The 25,002-nt window shown below is 50.6% G+C and overlaps 1 protein-coding gene across 5 annotated transcripts; it reads left to right on the top strand.

The window, feature by feature from the left end:
* Nucleotides 1-813: 813 nt before the first annotated feature.
* L3mbtl1 (L3MBTL histone methyl-lysine binding protein 1) lies at nucleotides 814-24,985 on the top strand. 5 transcript variants are annotated; one of them, XM_041670581.1, is made up of 21 exons: nucleotides 814-949; nucleotides 1,281-1,495; nucleotides 1,776-1,908; nucleotides 2,114-2,261; nucleotides 2,463-2,580; nucleotides 3,508-3,586; nucleotides 9,349-9,437; nucleotides 9,922-10,026; nucleotides 10,741-10,876; nucleotides 11,187-11,278; nucleotides 15,095-15,246; nucleotides 15,675-15,751; nucleotides 16,474-16,559; nucleotides 16,724-16,834; nucleotides 17,235-17,349; nucleotides 17,716-17,815; nucleotides 17,986-18,183; nucleotides 18,292-18,341; nucleotides 20,971-21,128; nucleotides 21,537-21,599; nucleotides 24,738-24,985. In XM_041670581.1, exons 1-21 carry the CDS (start codon nucleotides 814-816, stop codon nucleotides 24,870-24,872), a joined length of 2,496 nt encoding a protein of 831 aa, XP_041526515.1. In that variant the 3' UTR covers nucleotides 24,873-24,985. The 5 variants fall into 5 exon arrangements, with proteins under 5 accessions (XP_041526515.1, XP_041526516.1, XP_041526514.1 ...); XM_041670582.1 differs by lacking the exon at nucleotides 21,537-21,599 and having other exon boundaries at nucleotides 3,493-3,586; XM_041670580.1 differs by lacking the exon at nucleotides 24,738-24,985 and having other exon boundaries at nucleotides 3,493-3,586; nucleotides 21,537-21,847.
* Nucleotides 24,986-25,002: the final 17 nt, after the last annotated feature.

The following is a 25,002-nucleotide window of genomic DNA, read 5'->3' as shown; positions in this document are numbered from 1 at the left end:
TTCTCTTCTCTGTCCCCCAACCCCTGTGCTGGATTTGAACTCAGGATTCATGCATACTAGTCCAGTGCTTTGCAATAAGCTAAAGCCCCAGCTTCTGGACCTTGTACTGACTGGGTTTTCAAATGCTACTCTTTTGCTATTCAGGTACATGCATTTGTTCAACAGAGGCTGCAACCTAGGCGTTATGGCTCTCTATAATTAATCTATGGCTAACCATACATGGCTGTGTCTGTGTGTTAGAGGGAGTGGTGCACAGGGACACACAAAAGAACAAGATCAGGAAAGATGTCACCTTCCACAAGGACTGACCCTGTTTGGATAGAGTAGCATGTAGTCCTGAAGACTCTGAGTTCTCAAAGACGGGGAATGGAAGTGGGGGATCAAGAAAGAAATGATTTGGACTCAGCCTGGGCTGTGCCACTGACAAAAACAGAACCTTGGCCTGAATCATGCTTCCTATACGCCATTTCTGTACACGCAGCATGCGTGGTCTCTCACTTGTGCCGTTATGCTCATCTTCACAAATAATGAGCAGGGGAGGATGCAGGGCCTGGACAGAGTTCTATCAATAACCTGGTAAAGGCAGGAGTCAGGCCTGATGCTGGTACCCTAAAACACTTCAGTTCTGGATGCTACACAGAGAATCCCTGTCTCAAAAACAAACAAACAAAAAGACCACTATACTCCTCTTGGAGATGAGACCTTTCTCAGCAAGTTGCTGACTTGAAGGTGACCGGTTTCTCCTCCAAAAATTCCCTTCCCTCCCCATCCTCATCATCCTGGTGACTGTGTTTGATTTGTAGACTCATCTGGATGGAGGGACACACGGAAATGGAGGTGCTAAGGACACTGAAGGGATCTTCCACAGGGGAGGTCAGTGTGCACCTGGTGGCCAGAGACAGCGCAGGTCCCCGTCCTCACCTGCCTGCAACTGCCTTTATTATTCCTAGTAAGTCAAGATCAGTGGTCTGGAGGTCCCGTACTTGCTCAAGAGGATGTGGACAGGGGCAAGGATGACACTTTCACTCTTTTTGTTACTGTGTTTTGTTTTGGTTTGATTTGAGACAGGGTTTCTCTGTGTAGCCCTGGCTGGCCTGGAACTTGCTTTGTAGATCAGGCTGGCCTCTGACTCCTGAGTGCAGGGATTAAAGGCGTGTGCTACCTCATCTGGCCACTTTTCACTCTTCTATACCTGCTTTTCACCTGTATACACATGCATGGGAGGAGAAAGGGTAACCAGACTCATCTGTGCTCTGTCTTATCTGCGTATCTGTTTCCAGCCAATGCAACTACCCTTAGTCTGCCCAGCCCGGCTTCAGCAGTGTCCTATCCCCGAGAGCCAGCCCATGTGGGTGCCCTGGAGCGAGTGACTAGCAGCGAACCAGTTACTGCCACCTTTCTGCCACAGCTAAGCACCGGGCCAGGGACCAATAGCACAGTCAGGCTCCTGGATTGGACAGGAGTTTGCACATCTTCAGCTGGGAGTGGCCTACGGGTCAGTGCCCAGGAGGATTGGCAGCTGTGGGGCGGGGCCTGTGGGCTTGAAGGGGCGGGGCTTGAGGTGGAAAAAGCTGGGGCTGGTGGGCGTGGCTTAGAGTGAGTAATCTCCAGGAACAGAACCGTATGTGGGGGCGTGGTCGGGGCGGAGTGGGCGGAGTCTATAGACCCCCAGAAGTGTTCGCTGGCAGAGCAAACGTAAAGTGTGGGTGACCCAAGGTGGGTGGAGAGCTGATGTAGTAGTTAGTCACGGTCCTCAAATTATTCTGTATTCCCAGTTCCGAATAAGCGAATATGCGCCACTGAACATGATGGGAGTACAGCGACCGCCAAGCCCGGAACGGCAGCGAGAAAGCCTGGTCGGACATGAAGGTAGCTCTACAGGAGGCGATACGGGCACCCAGTACCCTGGTAGGATCCTGCTTCCGGGGGCAGTGTGTGGTTGGGTGACCCTTGAGCTCCCTGAAGACTCTTGGATGGGAATGTGAAGGGAGGCAGTCCTAAGTGGAGAAGGCTGAAGGAAGCTGTCCAGTAGAAGATGGGCTGTAGGGATGTGAGCGGAGCCTGCAGGTGGCAGTCCAGGGTGAGAAGACTAAGGCCCAGCCGGTTTCCACAGATGTCCGCCAGGACCCTCAAGAAGACACCTCTCAGGAACCCCCAGAAGACGCGAGCTCCAGTGAGTACCAGACTTTTGGGCCTCAACAAAGCACTGCTCCAGACCTTGGTTCTTCAGATGACCACTGCCCTCTGCCTTTCCAGAAGCGGTAAGAACGAGGAGTTACAGCCTTTCTTGCCCTGTTTTTTAGCCCTTGAGGTATCTTTCCGACTTCAAGCTTAGGAGAATGTGAATACTGTGAATTCTACTGAATTTATAGTGTTTTGGTTGTATTATTATTATTATTATTTATTGTTGTTTTGCTTTTTTGGTTTTGTTTTTTCCTCTAATGAGAATGTTCCTTTTGTAGGTCAGTCATAGTAGAGAACTCGGGCTGTGCTGTCACTTCCGAGCTCCTAAAGCCCATGAAGAAGAGGAAACATAGGGAGTACCAGAGCCCATCAGAGGAGTCAGAAACAGAGGCCATGGTAAAAAGAGGGGCGGGGAGAGAAATGTGAAGCTGGAGCATCGGCCTTGTAATCTTGCCAGTCCGTGATGGGGGAGGGGGTGGAGATCCTGTTGTGCCTGCTCCCATATCTTCTGGTTCCATTTTGAATCAGGTATTAAACCTAATTAAAGGGAGGGAAGGAGGGAGAGCGGGAAGAAGGACGGAGAGAGGGAGGAAGGAAGGAGAGAGGGAGGAAGGAGGAGGGAGAGAGGGAAAAAAGGAGGGAGAGAGGAAAAAAAGGAGGGAGAGAGGGAGGAAGGACGGAGATGGGGAGGAAGAGAGGGAGGGAGGGAAGGAGGGAGAGAGGGAGGGAGGGACTTAGTATATAGCCCAGGCTGAATTTGGACTTACCCTGTAGATGTGACTGGCCTTGAACCCCTATCTTTCTGCCTCCACCTCCTGACTACTCCTGACCTACAGATCACTCTTCTAATTTTCTGTGGCTCCCATCATGAACTGGTGTCAGGGTTACAACACACACAAGGGCATTGGCACCTAAGGTGGATGCGTGGCAGTGGAAAATGAAATCTTTAGAGTCTAGTACCTAAATGAGAGGTCGGGAAACACAGGACTGAAGCTGTAGATGCAGAAAGAGTCTCTTGAGCAGGTAAAATCAGCACAGAGCAGATATTCATGTACTCAGTTTCCCCATCTGGGAATGAGAATTGTAGTCAGGCTGTGTGACAAGGGTATTCATACGAATCTATACCCCCCGCCCCCCAGTGGTGCAAACCCAAGCAACAAATTGACTTCAGGAGCAGAGTTCCAGCATATACCCTGCAGGAAACTCTTCCAATTTCAGGCATAACATTGGACCAGAGAGCCAGGCAGGGGCCAGGGACTAGAGGCTGAACTTACATCCTGACCCATGAGGACAGGAAGCTGGAATTAGTCTTTCTTTCTACAGAAGCAAGAAGGAAAAGATCCAGAGAGTCAGCCTACCACCAGCACCCCAGAGGGCGAAGAGTGGAGCCGAGGCCAGCTGGGTATGGCGGCCTGTGTGCGGTTGTTTATGTGAAGTATTTATATACTTCCGGAGGTTTGAGACTGAAAGTGTGGCTCGTGGTTGTGGTTGCATATGGTACATGTGAGCACAGGTTAGTGTGTATGAAAGTGACCGAGTGGCCACTTGTGGTTTGTGCATGGCTATATGTTTATTCTTGGGGCTGTTTATCTTGCATCATTCAGCTGCGAGGAGGCCCTCCTTTGAAGTCTGGGCTCGGTATCTGAAGACCTGAGGAGTTGTGTAGTATTACTTCCCTTTGGTGGTTTTGGCAAGCCCACGCTGGTCATTAGCCTGACCTTCCTGTTTGCTCTTCTGGTTCTAAAGAAGAGTCCTTCATAGTTGGCTTCAGCCCTCAGGCCCGTTGTTAGTATTTCTGTAGTCCCAGGTGACAGCTGCAACTGGATTTAAGCAGAGCTTACCATACTGATAATCATCTATGTAGCCATTTTATATCCTCCGTCCCCAACACTTAAATTATATCAACCCAGGGTCTGAATTTATTTGTTTATTTATAGTTTTATTGCATTTATCTATTTGGGGGAGGCGCATGTGCCTCAGAGTCTGTTGGCGGACAGATGGCAATTTTCTGGACTCAGGTCTCTCCTTCCACCACATGGTTCCTGGGGGATCAATGATTGGTCATCAGACTTGGCAGCGAGTGCCTTTACATGCATCCTGCCAGCCTGGGGCTGAGGTTATTAATCACTGTGTCTTGGATGTTTATCCTGGTATGGAATGCCTGCTCAGTGGGTGAATTGTGCCCATCAGTGGTCATTCCCACAAACCACCTTTATCCCCCAAATTACCAGCAGTTTGCCTTCTGCATATATAGATTTGCCTGTTTGGACCATTTTATTCAAATAGCATCATGCGTGTTGAACTTTGTGGTTGTCTTCTTTCTCCTTAGCACAGTGGTATCAAGGTCTAGCAATATTTTAATATCCATGGGGACTGTATTCCCTTTTCCTGAATAACATCCGTGCTGTGATTTGTTGGAGAAAGCCACTCATTAGTTTCCGGCCACCTGGCTAGCTTAGCCCCACAATAATCACACAGAAACTGTATTAATTAAATCACTGTTTGGCCCATTAGCTCTAGCTTCTTATTGGCTAACTCTTACATATGAATTTAACCCATTTCTATTAATTTGTGTATCACCATGTGGCTGTGGCTTACCGGCTAAAGTTTCTAGCGTCTATCTCTGGTGGCTCCATGGCTTCTCCCTGATTCTGCCTTCCTCCTCCCATGCTATAGGCCAAGGCAGTTTCTTTATTCATTAACCAATATAAGCAACATATAGACAAAAGGACCTCCCACACCAGTGATTATTCATCAGTTGATGGGCAGATCACTTCTATTTGGGGCTGTTATATTCTCTTATCTGAATTATTGTACAAGCTTTTTGTAGACATATGCTTCGTTTATATTGGGCTTATACCTAGGAGTGAAATTTTCTTTCACATAATAGCTCTGCGTTTGTCATCTGGATATATTACTAGGCTGTTTTCCAAAGTGACTGTACTGTAATCTTGCATCCCCTACAGAATGTGCAGGGTTCTAGCTTATCCCTGTCCTCAACACTTGGTGACTCTGTTTTTCCATCTTAGCCATCCTGTGGGATGACTCCCATTGTTTGGATTTGTGTTTTCCTAATGACTAGTAAGTGATACGTGATGTCTCTTTTATGAATTTATTGTCCATTTATATATTTTATTTGGAGAAATTTAGACCCTTGTTCACTTTTAAATTGGGTGTAAGAAACTGATGCTATGCTGAACTGCTATAGTGACATATGGGCTTGGCAGGCCTCAGAATGAGTGCAGTTCAGAACAGACGTGCCAGCATGCCAACTGCAGGGGCTCTGTCTGCCTTCTCACTTGCCTTCTCTTCCTCTCTTCCTCCCTGACCATTTTCTTTCAAAATTTATTTTGGCTTTTAAGGATGATTTTCTGTTTTGTTTTGAAACAGGGCTCACTGTGTAGCTCTGGGCTGGCCTGAAACTTGCTACACATAACAGACTGGCCTCCAATTCAGAGATCCATCTGCCTTTGCTTCCCTGGTACTGGGATTAAAGATGCATACCACCACTCCTGGACCTTTTTTTTTTTTTTGGAGTCAGAATCACACTATACAACCTAGGTTGGCCTCAAATGAACGATTCTCCTGCCTTAGCCAAGTACTGAGATTATAAGGCATTTACCATCCCATCTGGTTTACTGAGGTGTCTTTATTTTTTTGGGGACAAGGTCTTAGTCTTTAGCTCTAGCTAGCCTCTGATTTACTGTTTTCCTGGCTCTGATTTGCAGATCTTGAGTTACAGGCATGTGCCACCTCACCCAGCTTAGAGACGTTCTGATGTTTGTTTGTGACATCTTCTGATTCTGTAAACCCAGGCTGGTCTGGAACTCACCTTGCCTCTCAGGCCAACTTTGCCTCTGCCTCCACAGAGCTGGAATTATATGCATATACTACCATGCTCAGCTTAGAAACACTTTCTTAACGGAAGTTCCTAATCTAAATATCCATGCAAAACTCTACAAACCCTTCATTTGGGGGGAGAAGATGGTCCTTGGCTTTCATTAGTTTCTCAGAATAATTCAATAGCAGCATGTTCATGGGCAGTGCCCTCAGGACCTAGTCATCTCTCCCCGCCCCATCCCTCTTTTAGACAGGATCTTACTATGTAGCCTTAGATGGTCCATGGTGTTAGCATCCTGTCTGCTGCATTTTCTCTCCCTATCCTCTAGATATTGTCTACTCTGTATCAAGCACTGGCTAGGAGCTCAGCATTCAGAGTGAGCTAGACACCAAGTCTTGCCTAAGGAGGTCACAGTTGCAGAGATGAATATATAGACAAGTAGCTATCGTATAACAGTATGATGTATAATATTTAATATAACATTATGTTATATATCATATAACAGGTATTATGTGTGAAGTGTGTAAGTACAAAGCTGTTTCGCAGGACAACTGCTATGTGCAGTCAGTCATTCTGTGACTTGGTACAGCCATCTGCCCTTTCTCTAGTCATATAATAAACACTTGCTGAACATCTGTCCCCTGTGAAACCCTAACTAATGCTGCAGCTGGATCTGGGTCTTAGAGAGTGAGAAAAAAGTTAGGAGGGTGGAAGAAAATTGTGGCGTGGGATACCCGAAATAGAGACTCAGTCTGTGCAAACTCACAGCCACAGAGGCACCTAGGTTCGTGGTAAAGCATGAGCAGGAGGGGGTGGTTAGTTCCCAGGTTCCGGTTTTGTGTCTGGTTTTGTTCTTTAGTTTGAAATGAGAAGATAACGTGGGGGAAAAAAGAAACCGCCTTACTTCAGAGATATTTAGAGCAAGGAATAAATGAGAAGGTGGAGACAGACTCAAGAGAGACACAGGAGTTGGAATCAGCAGGACTGGAGGATTCTGGGGAGCAGAGAAGCACACAGGTCACTACCAGGTTCCTGGATGGATAAATGGATGGAAGTATCACTGACTGGGATAAACAGCACCAAAAGGGCCCCAAGCTTTGCTGTAGTCGTTTCCAGGTTGGCTTTGACCAGGCTGAGCTTGCCAAGGGCATCTGAGGAAGCAGGAACAAGCAAAGGAGCACTCTGGAAGCCGGAAGGAATCCGTTTTACAGCTGGCCTCTGTGATGCCTTCATACAAATCATGTAAAAATGCTTCATATTTGTAGACCAGTCAGAAGTGGGCTCCTTCTTTCCTGTAGACAGCTGTAGTTGGACTTTCTTGTCAGACTTTCTTTTGGGACTGATTTTGTTTCTTCATGCTCCTGCTTAGAGAGTAATAGATGAAGCTGTGTAGAGAGCTAGGAGAGTCCGGGAGGGCTGGCTGTAGCAGAAGGGCTGTAGCAGGAGTCTTCCTCAGGACAAAGGATGCCCTGAAGAGATGTGTGCTAGATTTAGCATTGACATCAATCTCCAAGAGAGGGAGTTTGATAGCTTGGTTGATCAGTTGATGAACAAAATATTTGTCTTAGCTCAGCTGGGTCAGGTCATCAGGAGCTCAAGGTTTGGTACAGTGACTAAGGAATTTAGGCAGCTGTAGAACAAACTTGAGTTCCACTGAGGAATGAACCATCTTCCTGAGCAACAAACCACCACAAGCTGGGATGACCCAAGGCTGAGTGAGCCAGAGCAAGGAAGAGTTGGGTTAATCTGTCTTGAGTAAGAGCAGGAAGACTCAGTAACCTGACTCTAGTCTTGGTGTTTCATAAGAACCTCTCCTGACCCACGTGTTTCAGAATCCTCACATTGTGGATTGTAGAAGAAGCGGCAGGCTGCATTCCTGCTGCCTGGCTCCCAGCCACCCGACTAGCTTATACCCCGAAATAACAACACACAAATTGTATTCACTTAAACACTGCTTGGCCCATTATATCTAGCCTCTTCTTGGCTAACTCTCATATCTTGTTTAACCCATTTCTAATAATCTGTGTAACACCACGAGGTGGTGTCTTACCAGGAAAGATTCAGCATGTCTGACCTAGTGGCTGGCTCAATTGCATCTGCCCTGGAGAGGAGAGGCATGGCATCTAGCTCACTCACTTCCCTTCTTCCCAGCATTCTGTTCTGTCTACTCCACCTACCTAATTTTCTGACCTATCAGGCCAAGCAGTTTTCTTTATTGATTAACCAATGAAACAACAGATTGACAAATAACCTTCCCACATCACTAGATGACATCACAAAGCTGAATCCATTGCCAAAATGCAAGCCAATGCTTATGCGTCCTTGGGTCTCTGGTTGTCTGTGGCCTTCAATGGAAGGCACCTCAGCTGAGCTGCTCAGCCTACTGGTGGTAACTGGTTGTTACATCTTTTAAAGAGTCCTGTGCAGGACTGGAGAGATGTCTTAGAGGTTAAGAACGCTGGCTGTTCTTCCAGAGGTCCCAAGTTCAATTCCCAGTAAACACACGATGGCTCACAACCATCTATTATGAGATCTGGAGCCCTCTTCTGTCATACAGGCAGAACATTGTATACATAATAAATAAATAAAAATTAAAAAAAAAAAGAGTCCTGTGCGTGGAGGCCAGGAGTTTACCAGCAGGAACATATCCCATCCTTCCCGCCCAGGTCCTCTTAGGGTTATGAACAAGACCCAAACTGTAGACTCTGGAAGCACTTCATTCATATCTGCGTGTGTTTGCACACACTCATGTCCATGAATGCATGTACCCTTCACATACACATGTGCCCACCCTCGGCATGTACATATCTGGGAAGACTGGAATTGGTCTGTGTGCTGGAGCACACCAGGCTCACACCCGTATCTGTATGTCTATGCCTGTAAGTAGTTAAGAAAACACTCTTTAGAAAGGTTTCTTACTTTTGTGTGTTCTGTCCTTCACTTTTTCCTCCCTGCTCTCCCTCCTACTCTTCCCTTTGTGAGCTTAGGTAGCAGTGCGACTAAGTCCTCTGGCTCAGGCTGCATCACTAACCCTCACCCTGCACATATCCAAGGACAGCGTGGCTGATACTTTGTGATCTTAGTTGCTGTGTAATCCAAAGGGCAACTGCTGACAGTGGCTTGAGGGTGGAGGAGAAACAGAATCTGTGACCTCGCCTCAGGTCTGAGCCCCCTGTGCCTGACACTGGCCTAGCTGAGTGTGGCAAGATGTCCGTGTGGACAGACAAAGGTTTGCTTGTAGAGCTCAGGCAGGGGAAACTGAGGAAGACTGTCCATGCCTTGGCAGCAACTGAGGAACCAGCCTGCCTGTTTTGTCTTTGCAGTGTCGGAGGAGAAGAAGGAAGGCTGGTCCTGGGAGTCCTACCTGGAGGAGCAGAAGGCTGTCACTGCCCCAGTCAGCCTCTTCCAGGATGTGAGTTGGACAATTTCAGTCTAAGGAGATTTTATCTTCTCAATTCAGGGACTCACCACCAATCGCAGGGCTTCTAGTGTTTTCTTCTGGACAATCTTTGACATACTAGCAAGATGAAGATGTCTAGAGTTGAAAAGAGTATCCTGTAAGGGACTTCCTGGGTGGGAAGAAGTAGAGAGGTACCCTCCAGCCCCCCCACCCCCATCTGCTGACTTGTGGGTTCTGGTATCTTTTCTGCGGTTTGACACTGACCTCACCATGAAGTAGGTGGGAGAACCCTTACCTCTAGCCCTGATCCAGCCCTTCAGAATAGTCGTGCAGCTCTCTCGCCCTCTGGGGACCCCTTGCAGGACAGATCCCCAATAAGTCACCCCTTTGAGACCAGCAGGCAGATGGGGCCTAAGGGAGCTCCTTCACCCCAAGCCCATGAGGCAAGGATAAGGCTGGATGGAAGCCGGGTCCTCTCCATTCTGTGCGTTGACAGTCCCAGGCAGTCGCCCCTAACAAGAATGGCTTCAAACTGGGCATGAAGCTGGAAGGCATTGACCCTCAACACCCGTCCATGTACTTCATCCTCACCGTGGCAGAGGTGAGCTGGAAACACCCTCCCAGTGTCTCGGTGTAGAGTGATGGAGCCGTTGTGGGTAGCGGAGAGAGGCACTGCTTTACCTCAGGGAGCCCAGACAAACAAGAGGATCCATTGGAATACAGGGAAGGCTAAAGGCAAAGACTGGGAAGCAGACGGGGAGCAGCGGGACACTGGTATCACTAAATAGTATACGTTGTCTTTGCTGGGGTTGGGGTAGATATGAAAGATCCAAAAGGCAGGGATGCTGTCTTGAATCAAATAGGGCCCTGTCCTCTAGGAAGGGAATCTGTGTGAGATGGGCACAGCAGTACAGGCCATGGGCTTGCAGATCAAGGAATATTCCATTTGGCCTAAGTGGGCAGGGAAAGTGTAGGAAGGCCTATCTGCCGCCACCTGTGTTTGAGCAGGAAATTGCAAGCAGATGCAGCAAAATGGTCCCTGGGGCATGAGATGGTGTGAGCCTAGCAGGGTATACTGAGAGTGTATGGTGAGAGAATATGGCTAAAGGAAAGAGTCCAAGGGCATGGGATGACCTGTAGTACTTTCTGCTTCCTGTCTGGGGCTTAGAAGGGCAGCAGACCCACCATACCCTCAGCACCCAGGGCGCCTGCTAGCATTGGATCCTTAGGACTGCAGGCTAGACCAGGAAAGGCGGAATAGTGGGAAGGTGGTATCTGCTGGCCCTGACGTGCCTCTGACTCTTGTCACAACCAGGTGTGTGGCTACCGCCTGCGCCTGCACTTTGATGGGTATTCTGAGTGCCATGACTTCTGGGTCAATGCCAACTCCCCTGACATTCATCCTGCTGGTTGGTTTGAGAAGACTGGCCACAAGCTGCAGCCTCCCAAGGGTAAGACCTCTCTGGGTTATCCCTGGAAGACAGTGAGTCCCCAGACTCCCTTACTCCCTTCAGGTCACCCTGCATCCCACTTTTTTTTTTTAAGCCCAAAACTTTGGCCACTTTCTCTGTCCCATTGTGATACAACTCCACCCTGAGGCTTCTAAACTCTTTGAGTGTTCACCAGGTCTCATCTTCCTTTAGCAGAGGGGCCCTGAGGGTTTGGGGGACTTCAGACCTGCCTGTTTCTACTTCATTCCTGGGGTCCTCACCATGGCCCAGCCTCTGCACAGCGTTCTCTTCATTCCCCCGAGGGGCCCAGGTTACAAGGCAGAGGAATTCAGCTGGAGCCAGTACCTGCGCAGTACAAGAGCTCAGGCAGCCCCCAAGCACCTGTTCGTAAGCCAGAGCCAGGTGAGTATCTGGGCACAGGTGAATACCACCCTCAGGCCAGAGTCGCTGTAGCCAGCACAGGGGATCTGGGCACAGGTGAATACTACCCTCAGGCCAGAGTCGCTGTAGCCAGCACAGGGGATCTGGGCACAGGTGAATACCACCCTCAGGCCAGAGTCGCTGTAGCCAGCACAGGGGATCTGGGCACAGGTGAATACCACCCTCAGGCCAGAGTCGCTGTAGCCAGCACAGGGGATCTGGGCACAGGTGAATACCACCCTCAGGCCAGAGTCGCTGTAGCCAGCACAGGGGATCTGGGCACAGGTGAATACCACCCTCAGGCCAGAGTCGCTGTAGCCAGCACAGGGGATCTGGGCACAGGTGAATACCACCCTCAGGCCAGAGTCGCTGTAGCCAGCACAGGGGATCTGGGCACAGGTGAATACCACCCTCAGGCCAGAGTCGCTGTAGCCAGCACAGGGGATCTGGGCACAGGTGAATACCACCCTCAGGCCAGAGTCGCTGTAGCCAGCACAGGGGATCTGGGCACAGGTGAATACCACCCTCAGGCCAGAGTCGCTGTAGCCAGCACAGGGGATCTGGGCACAGGTGAATACCACCCTCAGGCCAGAGTCGCTGTAGCCAGCACAGGGGATCTGGGCACAGGTGAATACCACCCTCAGGCCAGAGTCGCTGCAGCCAGCACAGGGGATCTGGGCACAGGTGAATACCACCCTCAGGCCAGAGTCGCTGTAGCCAGCACAGGGGATCTGGGCACAGGTGAATACCACCCTCAGGCCAGAGTCGCTGTAGCCAGCACAGGGGATCTGGGCACAGGTGAATACCACCCTCAGGCCAGAGTCGCTGCAGCCAGCACAGGGGATCTGGGCACAGGTGAATACCACCCTCAGGCCAGAGTCGCTGTAGCCAGCACAGGGGATCTGGGCACAGGTGAATACCACCCTCAGGCCAGAGTCGCTGTAGCCAGCACAGGGGATCTGGGCACAGGTGAATACCACCCTCAGGCCAGAGTCGCTGTAGCCAGCACAGGGGATCTGGGCACAGGTGAATACCACCCTCAGGCCAGAGTCGCTGTAGCCAGCACAGGGGATCTGGGCACAGGTGAATACCACCCTCAGGCCAGAGTCGCTGTAGCCAGCACAGGGGATCTGGGCACAGGTGAATACCACCCTCAGGCCAGAGTTGCTGCAGTCAGCGCGGGGAATCTGACTTGGCAGAATGGAGCATGGAGCTCAGGGGTTGCTCTCAGCTCTCTCTCTCTTCTGCTCAAGAGGCGTGTCTGGGGAAATGTCAAAGCCAAAATGGGAGATGATCATTACACATTCCGGTCTCCTCCTTCCATCTTGCCTTCATCCATTTTCTTTCAAATTCTGTTTTCTTACATTTAGTGTGAGTGTGTGTGTGTGTGTGTGTGTGTGTGTGTGTGTGTGTGTTGCACATGCCCCATAGCACACCTGGAGGAGGTCAAAGGACAACTTGGGAGTGGGTTTTCCACTCCCACCATGTGGACCCAGGGGTTCAAACTCAGAGAGTGCGTCTTGATGGCAGGTGCCTCTGCCCCCTGAACCATCTCACCAGCCCTCATCCATTTTGTTGCTATCACAAAGTTTTTAACCTGACCAGTACAGAAAGAATAGAGCCTTATTTTATCTTGTAGCTTCAGAAGCAGAAAGTCCATGACTAGATAGTCCTTTCTGTTGAGCCTCTGAGGGGGCTTCATGGCAGATTGCCCCACACCGCTGAAGGCTCTGTGGAGGAGATCACAGGAAGCCAGAGGGATTTAAGCACAATAAGTACACGCTTGCTTGCCCCCCGCCATTTTTCTTTTCTTTTTCTTTCTTTTCTTTTCTTTCTTTTTTTTTTTTTTGAGATAGGGTTTCTCTGCCTAGCCCTGACTGTTCTGGAACTCAATCCATAGTTTAGGCTGGCCTTGAACTCAGAGATCCATCTGCCTCTGCCTTGCAAGTGCAGGGATTAAAGGCGTGCATCACCTCTGCCTGGCTCACGCTTTATTTCTTTTTACGGTTTATTTTACAGGTGTGTGTGTGTGTGTGTGTGGTGTGAGTGCATATGCCAATGCCTAAGTGCTGCAGAGCCCAGAAGAGGGCATCAGAACCTAGAGCGGAAGTTACACTTGCAGACCATGGGCGCTGGGATCTGAACTCCAGTCCTTGTGATTGAGCAGCAAGCACTCTTAATCACCGAGCCATCTCTCCAGCCTGCTTTCTATTCTTTTAATAAGGATTCAATCTCTCCATGACTAGCCAGGGGTCTCCAGTCCCCTGCTAGCAAAGGACCCTTTGGGGAAGCGCAAACCATAGCATTCTGAGCTGCAGAATCCTCCCCCATACATGCCCCAGAGGCCTAGCCGACTGCTGCAGCCTGGACACTAACTCGTCATGGCTCAGATGTTTTTCCTCTGGTCTGCTCTGCAGCTCAGTGGAATGAGATCAAAGTCTGTTCTGGCAGCCTTCCCCTTTGCTCACATCCCCACCAGCCCACCTCCTGGTGTTAATCTGCTCAGAGGCCGATAGCGGTGTGAGCAGTTAGTTAAGTATCACATAACCCCAAGCAAAGGGTCTGAGAGATAGGGAGCTCCCATTGAAAATACTTCCATACTGGGGGCTGGCCGTGCATCTTAGTAGCATGTCCCTTGCCACTATAACCATATTGAAGGGTCAGGGACTCCATCATGCTGTTGACAGGGACAGTTACTCTCCCATTCCAGTCCAGCTCCAGAGACTTTATTTGTTGTCAAGAGGGCCCACCTCCTAGTCATGGGAAATGCAGATTTTTTACAGTACTTTTTTTGCGGGGTGGTTGAGACAGTGTTTCTCTGTGTAGCTTTGTAGCCTGTCCTGGAACTCACTCTGTAGAGCAGTCTGGCCTCGAACTCACAGAGATCTGCCTGACTCTGCCTCCCAAGTGCTGGGATTAAAGGCATGCACCACTATCACCTGGCAAAATTATTATTATTATTATTATTATTATTATTAGTAGTAGTAGTAGTAGTAGTAGTAGTAGTAGTAGTAGTGTGTGTGTATGTGTGTGTGTATCTGTATCAGAGAACAACTCCCCTTTTCGTTTTGGGTTTTTTTTTTCTTTGTTTCAAGACAGAGTTTCTCTGTTTAGTCCAGGCTATCCAGGAACTCACTCCATAGATCAGGCTGGCCTTGAATTTACAAAGATCTGCCAGTCTCTGCCTCCTGGAGTGCTGAGATTAAAGGCGTGGGCCACCTTTGTCCAGTCCAGAAATGCAGATTTTTAAGTCAACTGTTTGACCTCTGGCCCTGGCATTAACTGCTTTGTGTTCTGAGTCACAGACGTCACTTCTAGGAGGAGAATGACTGTCTTAGACAGGCGCTTAGAGATGAGGAAGTGCTGTCTTTGAAGCTTTGAAGCACACAGTCAATACTAGTTCCCTGGCCGCTCCCTGCTCCCTGCTCCCTGCTCCCTTCAAGGGTGGAACACAGCAGCGCTCCCTCCCCCACCACCCAACTACTGCCCCAGCTGCCTCAGGCAAGCCTGGCTAGGCTCAGTAGGGTAGGGGAGACACGTCCTCAGCCTGCTGGGACTTTTGGGTAAATACAGAGCCTTCTGACGGTCCCTGACCTTCTCCCACAAGTCATTACACTTGGAGAACAGAAGTCCCTGTGTGGGCCAGAGCAACCCTCATTCCCTGCCTATTTCTCCCTGGTGCCCACTTCCCACTCCCAGGCAATCCATGCAGAGAACCTGCTCCTGCGTTGGCTAGCAGCTCCGGGCTAGTTCCGGCCACCCTGGCCCCGGCTGTGACAGCCCTCTTCTTATTCCTAGAGTTCTCCCCTAGTGGGCTTCCAGGTGGGCATGAAGCTGGAGGCTGTGGACCGCATGAACCCATCCCTCGTCTGTGTGGCCAGTGTGACCGATGTGGTAGACGGCCGCTTCCTGGTGCACTTTGACAACTGGGATGATACTTATGACTACTGGTACTGGGACCTGCTGGGGAAGAGGCACCAGGGGAGGAGGCATCCCCTGTAGGACCTCAGACACCATGTGGCCCTACCCAGTTATTCAGATATTGCTCTGGATTTGAGGGGGAGGGGGATAGCGAGCCGTCCTGGATTTGAGCTGAGTCACGAGTTACAAAGCTCAATGTTTCCTACTTCATCAGAAAATACCTTAAGAGGTGTGTGAACGTGGACACACGTGCATGCACACACAACATAAATCTTTATTAGCTCTTATGGTGTGATAGAGTTTTCAGTCAATGTGGCAATTTTCTGACCCAGTGTTAATCACCCATGTCCCTCTCACCAAGAAGGAGGCTGAGGAAGTCCCCAGTGCCATTCTGTGGGGACAGCAGGCTCAGCCCTCTCCCGTTCTCCTAGGACAATGACATACTCTTGGGTTTCAGGTGTGATCCCAGCAGTCCCTACATCCACCCAGTGGGCTGGTGCCAGAAGCATGGAAAGCCTCTCACCCCTCCACAAGGTGAGGCTGCTGCCCAGCACTCATCCTTCCCAGGCTGGGCCCTCGCTCCCTCCTTGTCTCTTAGCATGTGAGACTTGGTCCCTGCACCTCCTTAGCAGGCCCTTTAGGACAGGGTAGGGAGCAGATTGGGCCTGGAGCTTTGACATTTGGGGTTTAGGAAAGGAAAGTTAGATGGCTCCCTCAGGCATTCAGGGGTCTAAACAAAGGACGTATGTCCTTCACTTGGGACCACTGTTGGCCCAAGTGTAGCAGAGGTTTGGATAGGACTAAGAGCAATGGGGCCATAAGTGATGAGAGCTAGGATTCCAACAACCCTGAGCTCTTGTGGTCCCGTGGGCTTAGTTCTCACCAGGACCCATCTGCCCCAGGACAAGCATCTAATTGTGATCGTGGTCACATGGCGGAAGTTTCTTCTCCAAGTGTTTCTGCCCCTTCCATGTTCTTTTGTTTGTTTTGTTGCTGTTTTTTGTTTTGTTTTGTTTTGTTGCTGTTGTTTTTTTGAGACAGGGTTTCCCTGTGTAGCCCTAGCTATCTTGGAACTGGCTTTTTTGACCATGTTGGCCTCAGATTCCTTGAGATACGGCTGCCTCTGCCTCCCGTGTGCTGTAATTAAAGGCGTGCGCCACCACCCCTGGCTTCCTTCCATGTTCTTGATCCCAACTGGGGACAGAGTTCCCTGAGCCACCTGGTTGGCTCAGCTATTGCTCTCACCTCCTTTCCAGACTATCCAGACCCTGATAGCTTCTGCTGGGAGAATTATCTAGAAGAAACTGGGACCTCAGCTGTGCCCACTTGGGCCTTCAAAGTGGTAAGTGGACTCTCGCCTTCCCTAGAGCTGAGCTTAGGAAGACATGGTCCTGTCAGTCAGCCAGTGGACGGCCTCGGCCAAGACAGTCCTCCCTGTGGCTCTCTTCCTGGAGCTTCAGCTCCTCAGAGCTGGGCCTTAGCCTCAAAGCACCTATCTCCCCACAGAGACCCCCTCACAGCTTCCTGGTCAACATGAAGCTGGAGGCTGTGGACCGCCGGAACCCAGCACTGATTCGGGTAGCCAGCGTGGAAGATGTGGAGGACCATCGGATAAAGGTGGCTCTGGGACCCTAGGCCTGGGGGAGTGGACAGGTCAGTGGGACAGAAATTCTCTAGAATGCTTAGAGGTCAGGGCATGGCATGAACTAGGAAGCTGAAGACCCCAGACCTTTCTTTCCTTATCTGTGATTCACTGTTGTGGGCCTGGAAGGGTTCCTTTTCCTCTACAAGCCTTAATCTTATCATCTGTAAAATGGGTCTAATAACCCTTGTCCTACACAGGGACTTAATGGAGATGAAAACACGTGGCTGAGAACAGTTACTGTGTAGATGCCCCCTGTATTCATCTCCAAGATCTTGGCCTAGGCATAGGGAGCACGTCGGAGCCCAGAGCACCTCCTGACTGAGCCGGGCTCCAGGAACAACACTTGACCCCCAAGGGCCTTTTTTTTCCCAGCTCCACTTTGATGGCTGGAGTCACAACTATGACTTCTGGATCGACGCCGACCACCCGGACATCCACCCTGCAGGCTGGTGCTCCAAGACAGGACATCCCCTGGAGCCTCCTCTCCGTGTGTACTCTCAGGACACGCTGCCAACTTTCCCTTTCCACCAACCTCTGACAGCCCTCCCAGGCGGGGCTCCAGTGCCCGCAGCGAGCCTGGGATGCCCAGCCCCCTACCCCCAGCTCTTCCTGCCTCACTAAATCAAGGCATGCCTGCAGGTCCCAGCAAAGTATGAAAAAGTCAAACCTTCCTTCCCCAATGGTAGCTGATACCTGATGGCAGGAATGGGCACAGCTTGGCTCAGAGCCTGGTCTCCAAGGAACTAGTTCTGGGTACTGACCCCTCCCCCCCACACCACATGCACACTATCCCTTCTTTGTCCCTTTCTCCTGTCTCCAGGACTCCATGCTGACTTCTCTTTTGCCCCTGTAGGGCCCAGAGAATCCAGTGCTGCCTCACCCGGGAGCTGTCCCACGCTCAGCCACAGGAGCCCACCCCACACAAAGCCCTCCAAATACAGCTTTCACCAGCGGTAAGTAAAGCAACACCCGAGGCCCAGAGTGAAGCAGGTATCGTTCAGGGAAGAGTCTTTTACAGCTGTGGAGCGAGACCCATCAGCATTCCCCAGGACCCAGGGCCAAGGTTAGGGGGGGCTCAGTAGAGACAAGTGGGTCCACCCAACTAAAGCCTTCATCTCCCCAGGAAGTGCCCCACTCCTGGCTGTGATGGCTCTGGCCACATTACAGGCAAGTTCACGGCTCACCACTGCCTCTCTGGCTGCCCGCTGGCCGAGAGGAACCAGAGTCGGCTGAAAGCGGAGCTGTCCGACTCGGAGACGGCAGCCAGGAAGAAGAACCTGTCTAATTTGTCCCCAAGGAAGAAGCCCCGCCATCATGGCCGGTGCGGAGGCCAGGGAGTCAGGTCCTGGGCTTCACGGGTGTGGGGCCTCGTGTCTTCTTGGGCCAGCCACTGATCCTCTGCTGCGGGCCCCGGTCCCTCTCTCTCCAGGATTGGACGTCCTCCAAAGTATCGCAAGAGTCTGCAAGAAGATTTTCAAGGTGAGTGAGTCCAGTTGACAGAGGATGCTGAGCAGGGGGCCTGTGATTGATGGAACAAGACACCAGGGCAGCGGAATGAGAGCCGCTGGAAAGGAGGCCACTGCTTTGAAGAGTTTTGGTGCATAGCTCAGGGGCAAGAGCACAGGATGAGACCTTGAGTGGCCAAGGCTTCTGGTCCTACGGACTTTCTAGGAGTCTGTGGAAAAGGGGGTGGGGGGCTGGGTTTCCACAAGGTGGAGCAATGGCCCTGCTCTGTTCGTCTGTGATTCTAAGCTTCCTCAGGAGACCATGGCTGTCAGTTGTATGACCTTGAACAAGCCACTTTCCTCACTTGAGAGCACAGGGAGTCACTGGCTGAACTGACTATGGTGGCTACTATTACCGTTCACAGAGCCAGACACTGTGATGAGCACTTTGTAGCTGCCTTCTCCAGCTCTCCAGCCTCCCACTGTGTCTAACTAGGGAGGAATGGGAGGCTCAGAGCTGAAATCATTTGCTCAGGGTCATTCACCTTCTGAGGGGCTGAGCTGGAATTCAAACTTGGACCTGATGTCTGCCACATGGCATTAGTCTAAAGCCCTGTGCCCTAATGTCATCTCAGTGCCCATTCCCCTTGGGTTCATTTGCGTGGATTTATGTAACAAAATACCACACCCTGGGTGGCCTGAAGAGCAGGCATGTATTCACCTCACAGTTGTGGAGCTGCAGGTGTCTGGATTGCTATCCTCTCAGACCTTTCTCCCGGTACTCAGACCACTGGCTGCTTGCACCCTTGCTGCTCTGTCTTGTGTGAGCATCCCTGGTGTCTCACACCAGATTCCCTGAGCCTGGCGTCCTCAGTCAGATGCTGAGAATAATCATGTGTGTTCAGCACAGCTAACTGTACACCAGTTACAAGCTTGTGCCTGGAAGACTCCCCCCACCCTGGCTTCTCTCTTTACTGTTTCCTCCTGATGGAAACAGAAGATAGTTTTTGTAGCCTCAGGTCTGAATGCCAAGCATCTTGGCTGATGTCTGGGTCCTCCCTAGAAAGCTATCCCAGCCAGGGTCAGGCTATATAGGCCTCTCTCTTGCCTGCCATGGTACTTTGGTCAGCTCCCATGTGCAGGACTACATTCTAACCACCAGAGGGCACCTCCTGACTGAATGTGGAGGGATTGGGGGAGTGAGTGATGCCCTGGTGTGCACGTGGAGGTCAGAGGACAACTTTGTCACGTCTGTTCTCTCTTTCTACCTTTATATGGGCTTGGGGAATCTAGTTCAAGTTCTCAGGCTTGCACAGCCTATACCTTACGTACCTTTACCTGCTAAGCCCTCTCTCCAGCCCAGAAGTCAGTCTTTCCAGTGGTTACAGCTATGGCCAAAGGAAAAGGGAGGGACTCAGGCCTCACTCTGGCCCCTAAGGCATCTCAGGGACAGAGCCCAGGTCTCTCATCTCCACAGAGGGCTGTCTGTTGTACCGGCAGGCCTTTAACCAGGAAGGGACCCTGGCTGCAGCTCCCCTTCTAGAGGAGACCCCTCACACCATCCATGGTAGACCTTGATGCAAGGTCCAGATGCGCACGTGACCGTCCCATCAGGGAACACCACCTGGCCCTTGGCTGTGCTCATTGCCCAGGTCCCACAAGGGTCACCTCTTTGGAAGAACCTTCTAGCATTAAATACAATGCTGCGGCTGCTCACTAGAGTCAGGCTCTGCTCTGGGGAGTAAGATAGGACCCAGGGTACCATCTTTACCTATGGTCCTAAAACATGATTAGGCAGGGAAGGCACAGCTGCTGGGTCACAGCTGGAACTGTTGCAGTCACAGGGAACAAGCATCAGTGATGCTTCGCTGAGCAATGCACAGGTGTGGACTGAGATGCAGAGGCTGCAGGAGAATGACAGTGGGTCTGTGGTAGGATCCCAGAGGCCCAGGGTGGGACTACGAGGAGCTGAAGAAGCCACGAGGCTAAGGCTTAGGGAATGAGGTGGGGCAGGGTAGTCTGTACCGGGCAGAGGCTGCCATAGAGAAGACGGCGCTAGAAGTGCTGCATTCTGCATCCAGAATTATCAGCAAGCACTACATTAGAGCAATTAGCCAGAACTGTGGACCGAGGCAGAGTAGGCCTCCAGGAGAGTGCAGAGGATGGAGTCAGGTTGTCAGCAGTTGAATTGAGTAAAGTCAAAGGGGTGAGTGCCCAACCTGCTAAAGAGGAAGTCAAACAGTGGCATCAGATTCCTGAGCGGATGAGGAAGCAAGCGATGGCAGCCTGTGGCTGGACAGCTGGTAAGAACTCATTCTCTGGGGCCAGAATGACCCTGCTCAGAGTCCAAAAGGGCTTCAGAAAGGACACAGAACTCAGTACTGATGTCAGGGATGAACTCGTTTGAATGTAAGGGTTGTTTGATGCCACCAGCTCCAAGAGAGAACCCTCAAAGGCCCAGAGTCTGGGGTTACTCCACAGTGGGTGCCGAAGCCTGCAAGCAAGCAACCCATTTGGCCAGCAGCATACCAACTCACCCACGTGGTTCTGCAGGCTTTCAGGAGGGGTCCTCACCCTGTCCGTTGTGCCAGCCAGTGTCCCCTGTGTCCTAAGTGTGAGCTCTCCCTAGTGCTAGCCCACTGCTCTCTGCTTCTCCCTTCTAGCCCTTCCTCCCAGTGTGGTGCACCAGTCCCTCTTCATGTCCACCTTGGCCACCCACCCTGATCGCTCATTCTCTCTGTGCTGGGAGCAGCACTGCAAGCTCTTGCCAGGAGTGGCAGGTATCTCAGCCTCCACGGTCTCCAAGTGGACCATTGAAGAGGTATGGAGTCTTTCCTTAGCCTCTCCCCCTCTTCTTCCTGTCCGCTAAACCACACCCTAGGAGGGGGCTCAGGCTAGGGCTGGCTCAGATGGAGCCTCATGCCACTCCTCACAGCCTCCACCTTGGGCTCATTCTTCCTATGCACAGCCCCTTTAGCGGCACAGCAAGGCTGACCAAATCAGGCCTCTTATGGTGGATAGAGAAGGTGGGTCCTGTCAGTCAAGCTGGGACTCTAGCAGGACAGACATACTTTAAGCAACAAGAGACCTTCCCTCATGTACCACCATACAAAGACATGAGGACTTCCTAAGGCTAATAAGAAAGAAACTGCTGGCATAGTCCAAGGGGCCCCAAGACCATGTAGAATTACCCTCCCCTGGTTAACGAATATCTCCTTTGATTTCCAAGGTCTTCAGCTTTGTTCTGACCTTGACGGGCTCTGAGGACCAAGCACGCCTCTTCAAAGATGAGGTAAGGTACCAGTGCAGAGGGACAGAGACAAAGTTGCTGCCGTTGAGATGGCGGAAATCCATTACCCTCACCAGCATTACCCGAGCCCGAGAGGGACCTCTGATGCTCTGCAAGGCAAGACGAGTCATAGTCGCCCATGTCTGAGAAATCATGCAGGGACTGTGGCCTGGCTTGGAGACACTGTGTTCAGATTCCCTTTGGGAAGAAAGATGTGTCCTGAAGAAGGAATCCATTTGTTCTTATGCTGTCTCCCCCGGGGCTGTTTGAAGTGTTTCACAATTTGGGATGCTGGGGGGCAAACACAGCTTCAGCCAGGCCAAGCAGATACTCCACCACTGAGCTGCATCCCTGCATACCACTGAACCCAAAGCAGATATTGGGTGGCGTAGGTGTAGATATTTGTTGCAAAGATCCCAATACACGAAAGTTAATGCCCAAGAGTTTAGGGAAGATATGAAGCAGTGGGTTATGGGAAAACGAATGTCAGGTTGAAGGCAGCCTGGGCCGGAATCCTAGCTCTCCCAGTTTGAACCGCTTGTCTCTGAGCCCACATCCTCCCGTTTTTAAGATGGAGGGAGAGCAAGTGCACTGAAGGCTACCTGGCAGGTCACTGTGAACTTTAGAGACCAGGAGTGAGTATAGATAGCTACATGATCATATCACTGGCATGTGTGTACATCTGTCAGACAACATTATAGAGTCATATAGAAATCCCACCACTATACCAAAAGCCCAATACGGGTGAGACTTCTAGAAATAGTTGGTAGTCTGATTTTGTGTGCACAGTTGCCCCTAAATAAAGAACTTTCTTCATGACTCTCTTAATCTGTGGAATTTGACAGTAGAAGGAGTCCTCGAGTGTGTTTGAGTCTTCCTTCCAAATCAACAGAAGCAGTCCCTTGCCCCAGCAGTGTGGGTTCAGCTGCCTAAATCTGTGCCCTGTAAGAAAGATGGATGTCTGTAGACCCAGCACGGTCTGCCTCTTCCCGTCTGGATGCTGGTCTTGCCCCCTGTGTTGCTGATCTTATTTGTGCTTGTCTGGGTGTCTAGCTGGACTCCTGTTTCTAGAACCTTCTGACCAACAGGGAGCAAATGCCTGCTCCATGGGTGGCTTGTTGGTTTCACTTTCATTTGTTTGGGGTTTGGTTTGGTTTGGTTTGGTTTGGTTTGGTTTGGCTTCGGTTTTGGTGCTGAGGACTGAGCCCAGAGCTTCTTGCAAGCTAAGGCTGTTCTTTGCCACTGTTCAATAGCTAGGCCCTCCCCTCCACCCTACCATCCCTAGATGAACTGACTGAGGCGAACACCCAACACCACAAGTTTTATAAATGTGTGTACTTGAATCTACCTCCATCAAGACAGACCATTCCCATCACACCAGAAAGTTCTTCCTCAGCCCCCACTAGTCAGGCTCTACCCCAAAACATAAGCACTGTGGATCATCAAACCTTTTATAGCACTGTGGATTATAGCACTATAGACTGGGCTTGCCTATTCTTAAATTATGCAGTAGGATCAGACAGCAGGGGCGCTGTGGGTCTCTCTCTTCATTCCCTGTAGTGTTGGGAGACCTGTTGTGTAGTGCTGTGTACACTCTCAGTTTCTCTCCATCTAATGAACAGGCTGCAGGACTCCTGTTCATGGACATTTACATGGTTTCCCCTCCTGAGTCCCATACAACCTCCTTCCTCTGTTCTCTTCATCTCCCTCCCTCCCTCCTCACACCTGACTTTTCTCCCTGACTAGAATGTGCACTCATCAGCCTTCCACACACTTGCTTTGTCTGCCCTGGCATGAGGTTGTTAGATTACAGGCACCATCATGATTCACCCAAGGACTGTGACTCGTGACTTTATACAGTGTTGTTATTGCACCAGCAATCAGTGGTTGCTCCTCAGGTCATCCACACCCTGCCCATATCCGCATTTCCTGTTACCTCAGAACATTTTAAACAATAGTTCTTGAGCTAAGTAAAACCCACATAAATTGTTTACGGTGTTATATAACCCTTAAATATCCTCCATTCTAGGAAGGTAGCCTTTTTCTTCTTTTTCTCATTTTATTTTTTCTCATGACATTTTTAAAAGTCTAGAAGTGAGGACCAGCAGATTAGCTAAGCGGATGGAGGCTCTTCACACCAAGCCTAAAGACCTGAGTTTGATCCCCGGGATTCACATGATGGAAAGAGAGAGCTGACTCCCAAAAATTGTCCTCTGACCCCCACATGCATATCGGGACATGTCCACATCCACTTTCACACCCACAGCCACATATACACAAAATAAATGATTGTAATAGGAAACATTTAAACTAGAGATCAGATCCAAAGGCTTTGTTAGATCCAGGTGTTCTCTGTCTCTCTGATTTGGGGGCGGGAAAAGGTCAGAGGTAACAGTACACCCCATGCCGCAGCTCTCAGAATGCAGCATCTGCCCAGCTCACCCTCAGTGGCACTGAGACTGACCGGTGGGCTCCCATGGCGCTGCGATGGGCTTTCTCTTGTCTTTGTTTTGTTTTGGCTGCGGGCATTTCACAAATGCAAGATCACATGTGTAGATATGGAGGCTGTTACCCCGGTTACAGAAGGAGCCCAGGTAGCATTTTTGAAGGAGGATTAATGAATGAAACTACTTAGACCACGAGCCTGCCTGGCTTCCTGGGCAGCATCCCTGTACCCTGGACTTAGACGAACATGGATTTGGCTCTGTCCTTAGCTGTCACTATTTTGAAATTCTTAATAACTTTCAAACAAGGAGCTTCACATTTGAATTAAGTACGATGTCCCACAACTGTATAGCAGCAGCTGAATTCTCGAAGCTACTATTTGTAAGGGCTCCAGGGAGGGTTTTCCAGTATAGACGCTGACACAGACCTGTTAGCAGAAAGAGAAAGAGAAGCTCTATGTGTACAGCGGGAACCAAGCTGTCCTGATTTCCTTCTCCACCCCCATTGCTGTCTTTCTTTCTTCTTTTTCCCTTCCTTGTCCTTCCTCTTTACCCCCTCTTCCTTTCCCACCTGCCACATGCCCCTTCTCCCCTTCCCATACCCACCTCACATATCTGCCCCTCCCTTCCTCTCACCTGTCCCCCCACCACCCTTTCCTTCTCCTCCGACTTCCTCCTCCCTCTCCCGCCCCCTCAGATGATTGACGGCGAGGCCTTCCTTTTGCTGACACAGGCGGACATTGTGAAGATCATGAGTGTCAAGCTGGGCCCAGCCTTGAAGATCTATAACGCCATTCTCATGTTCAAAAACACTGATGACACCTTTAAGTGACTGGCCAGGTGGGACCTCCTCCCGCCCTTGCCTGGCTCTCTCCTCAGATGGTGCTCCTTTCCTGCACCCCTGTCCTCACGGTCTGACCAGGGCTGGCCCTTCCCAGAAGGTGTTTGGGAGCAGACGAGCC

This window comes from Microtus oregoni, unplaced genomic scaffold (assembly GCF_018167655.1).
Source record: "Microtus oregoni isolate MIOR12 unplaced genomic scaffold, Mior012 000020F_ref0000438, whole genome shotgun sequence".
NCBI classification, from domain to species: domain Eukaryota; kingdom Metazoa; phylum Chordata; class Mammalia; order Rodentia; family Cricetidae; genus Microtus; species Microtus oregoni.
Note: the sequence above shows the minus strand (reverse complement) of the source record. Positions and strands in the feature narration are given on the sequence as shown.

Coding starts and splice junctions, on each gene's coding strand:
- L3mbtl1 (XM_041670580.1), top strand. CDS start 814: ATGGAGGGACACACGGAAATGGAGGTGCTAAGGACACTGAAGGGATCT. Junction 950..1,280: donor AACTGCCTTTATTATTCCTA/GTAAGTCAAGAT, acceptor ATCTGTTTCCAG/CCAATGCAACTACCCTTAGT. Junction 15,752..16,473: donor GCCTCTCACCCCTCCACAAG/GTGAGGCTGCTG, acceptor CCTCCTTTCCAG/ACTATCCAGACCCTGATAGC.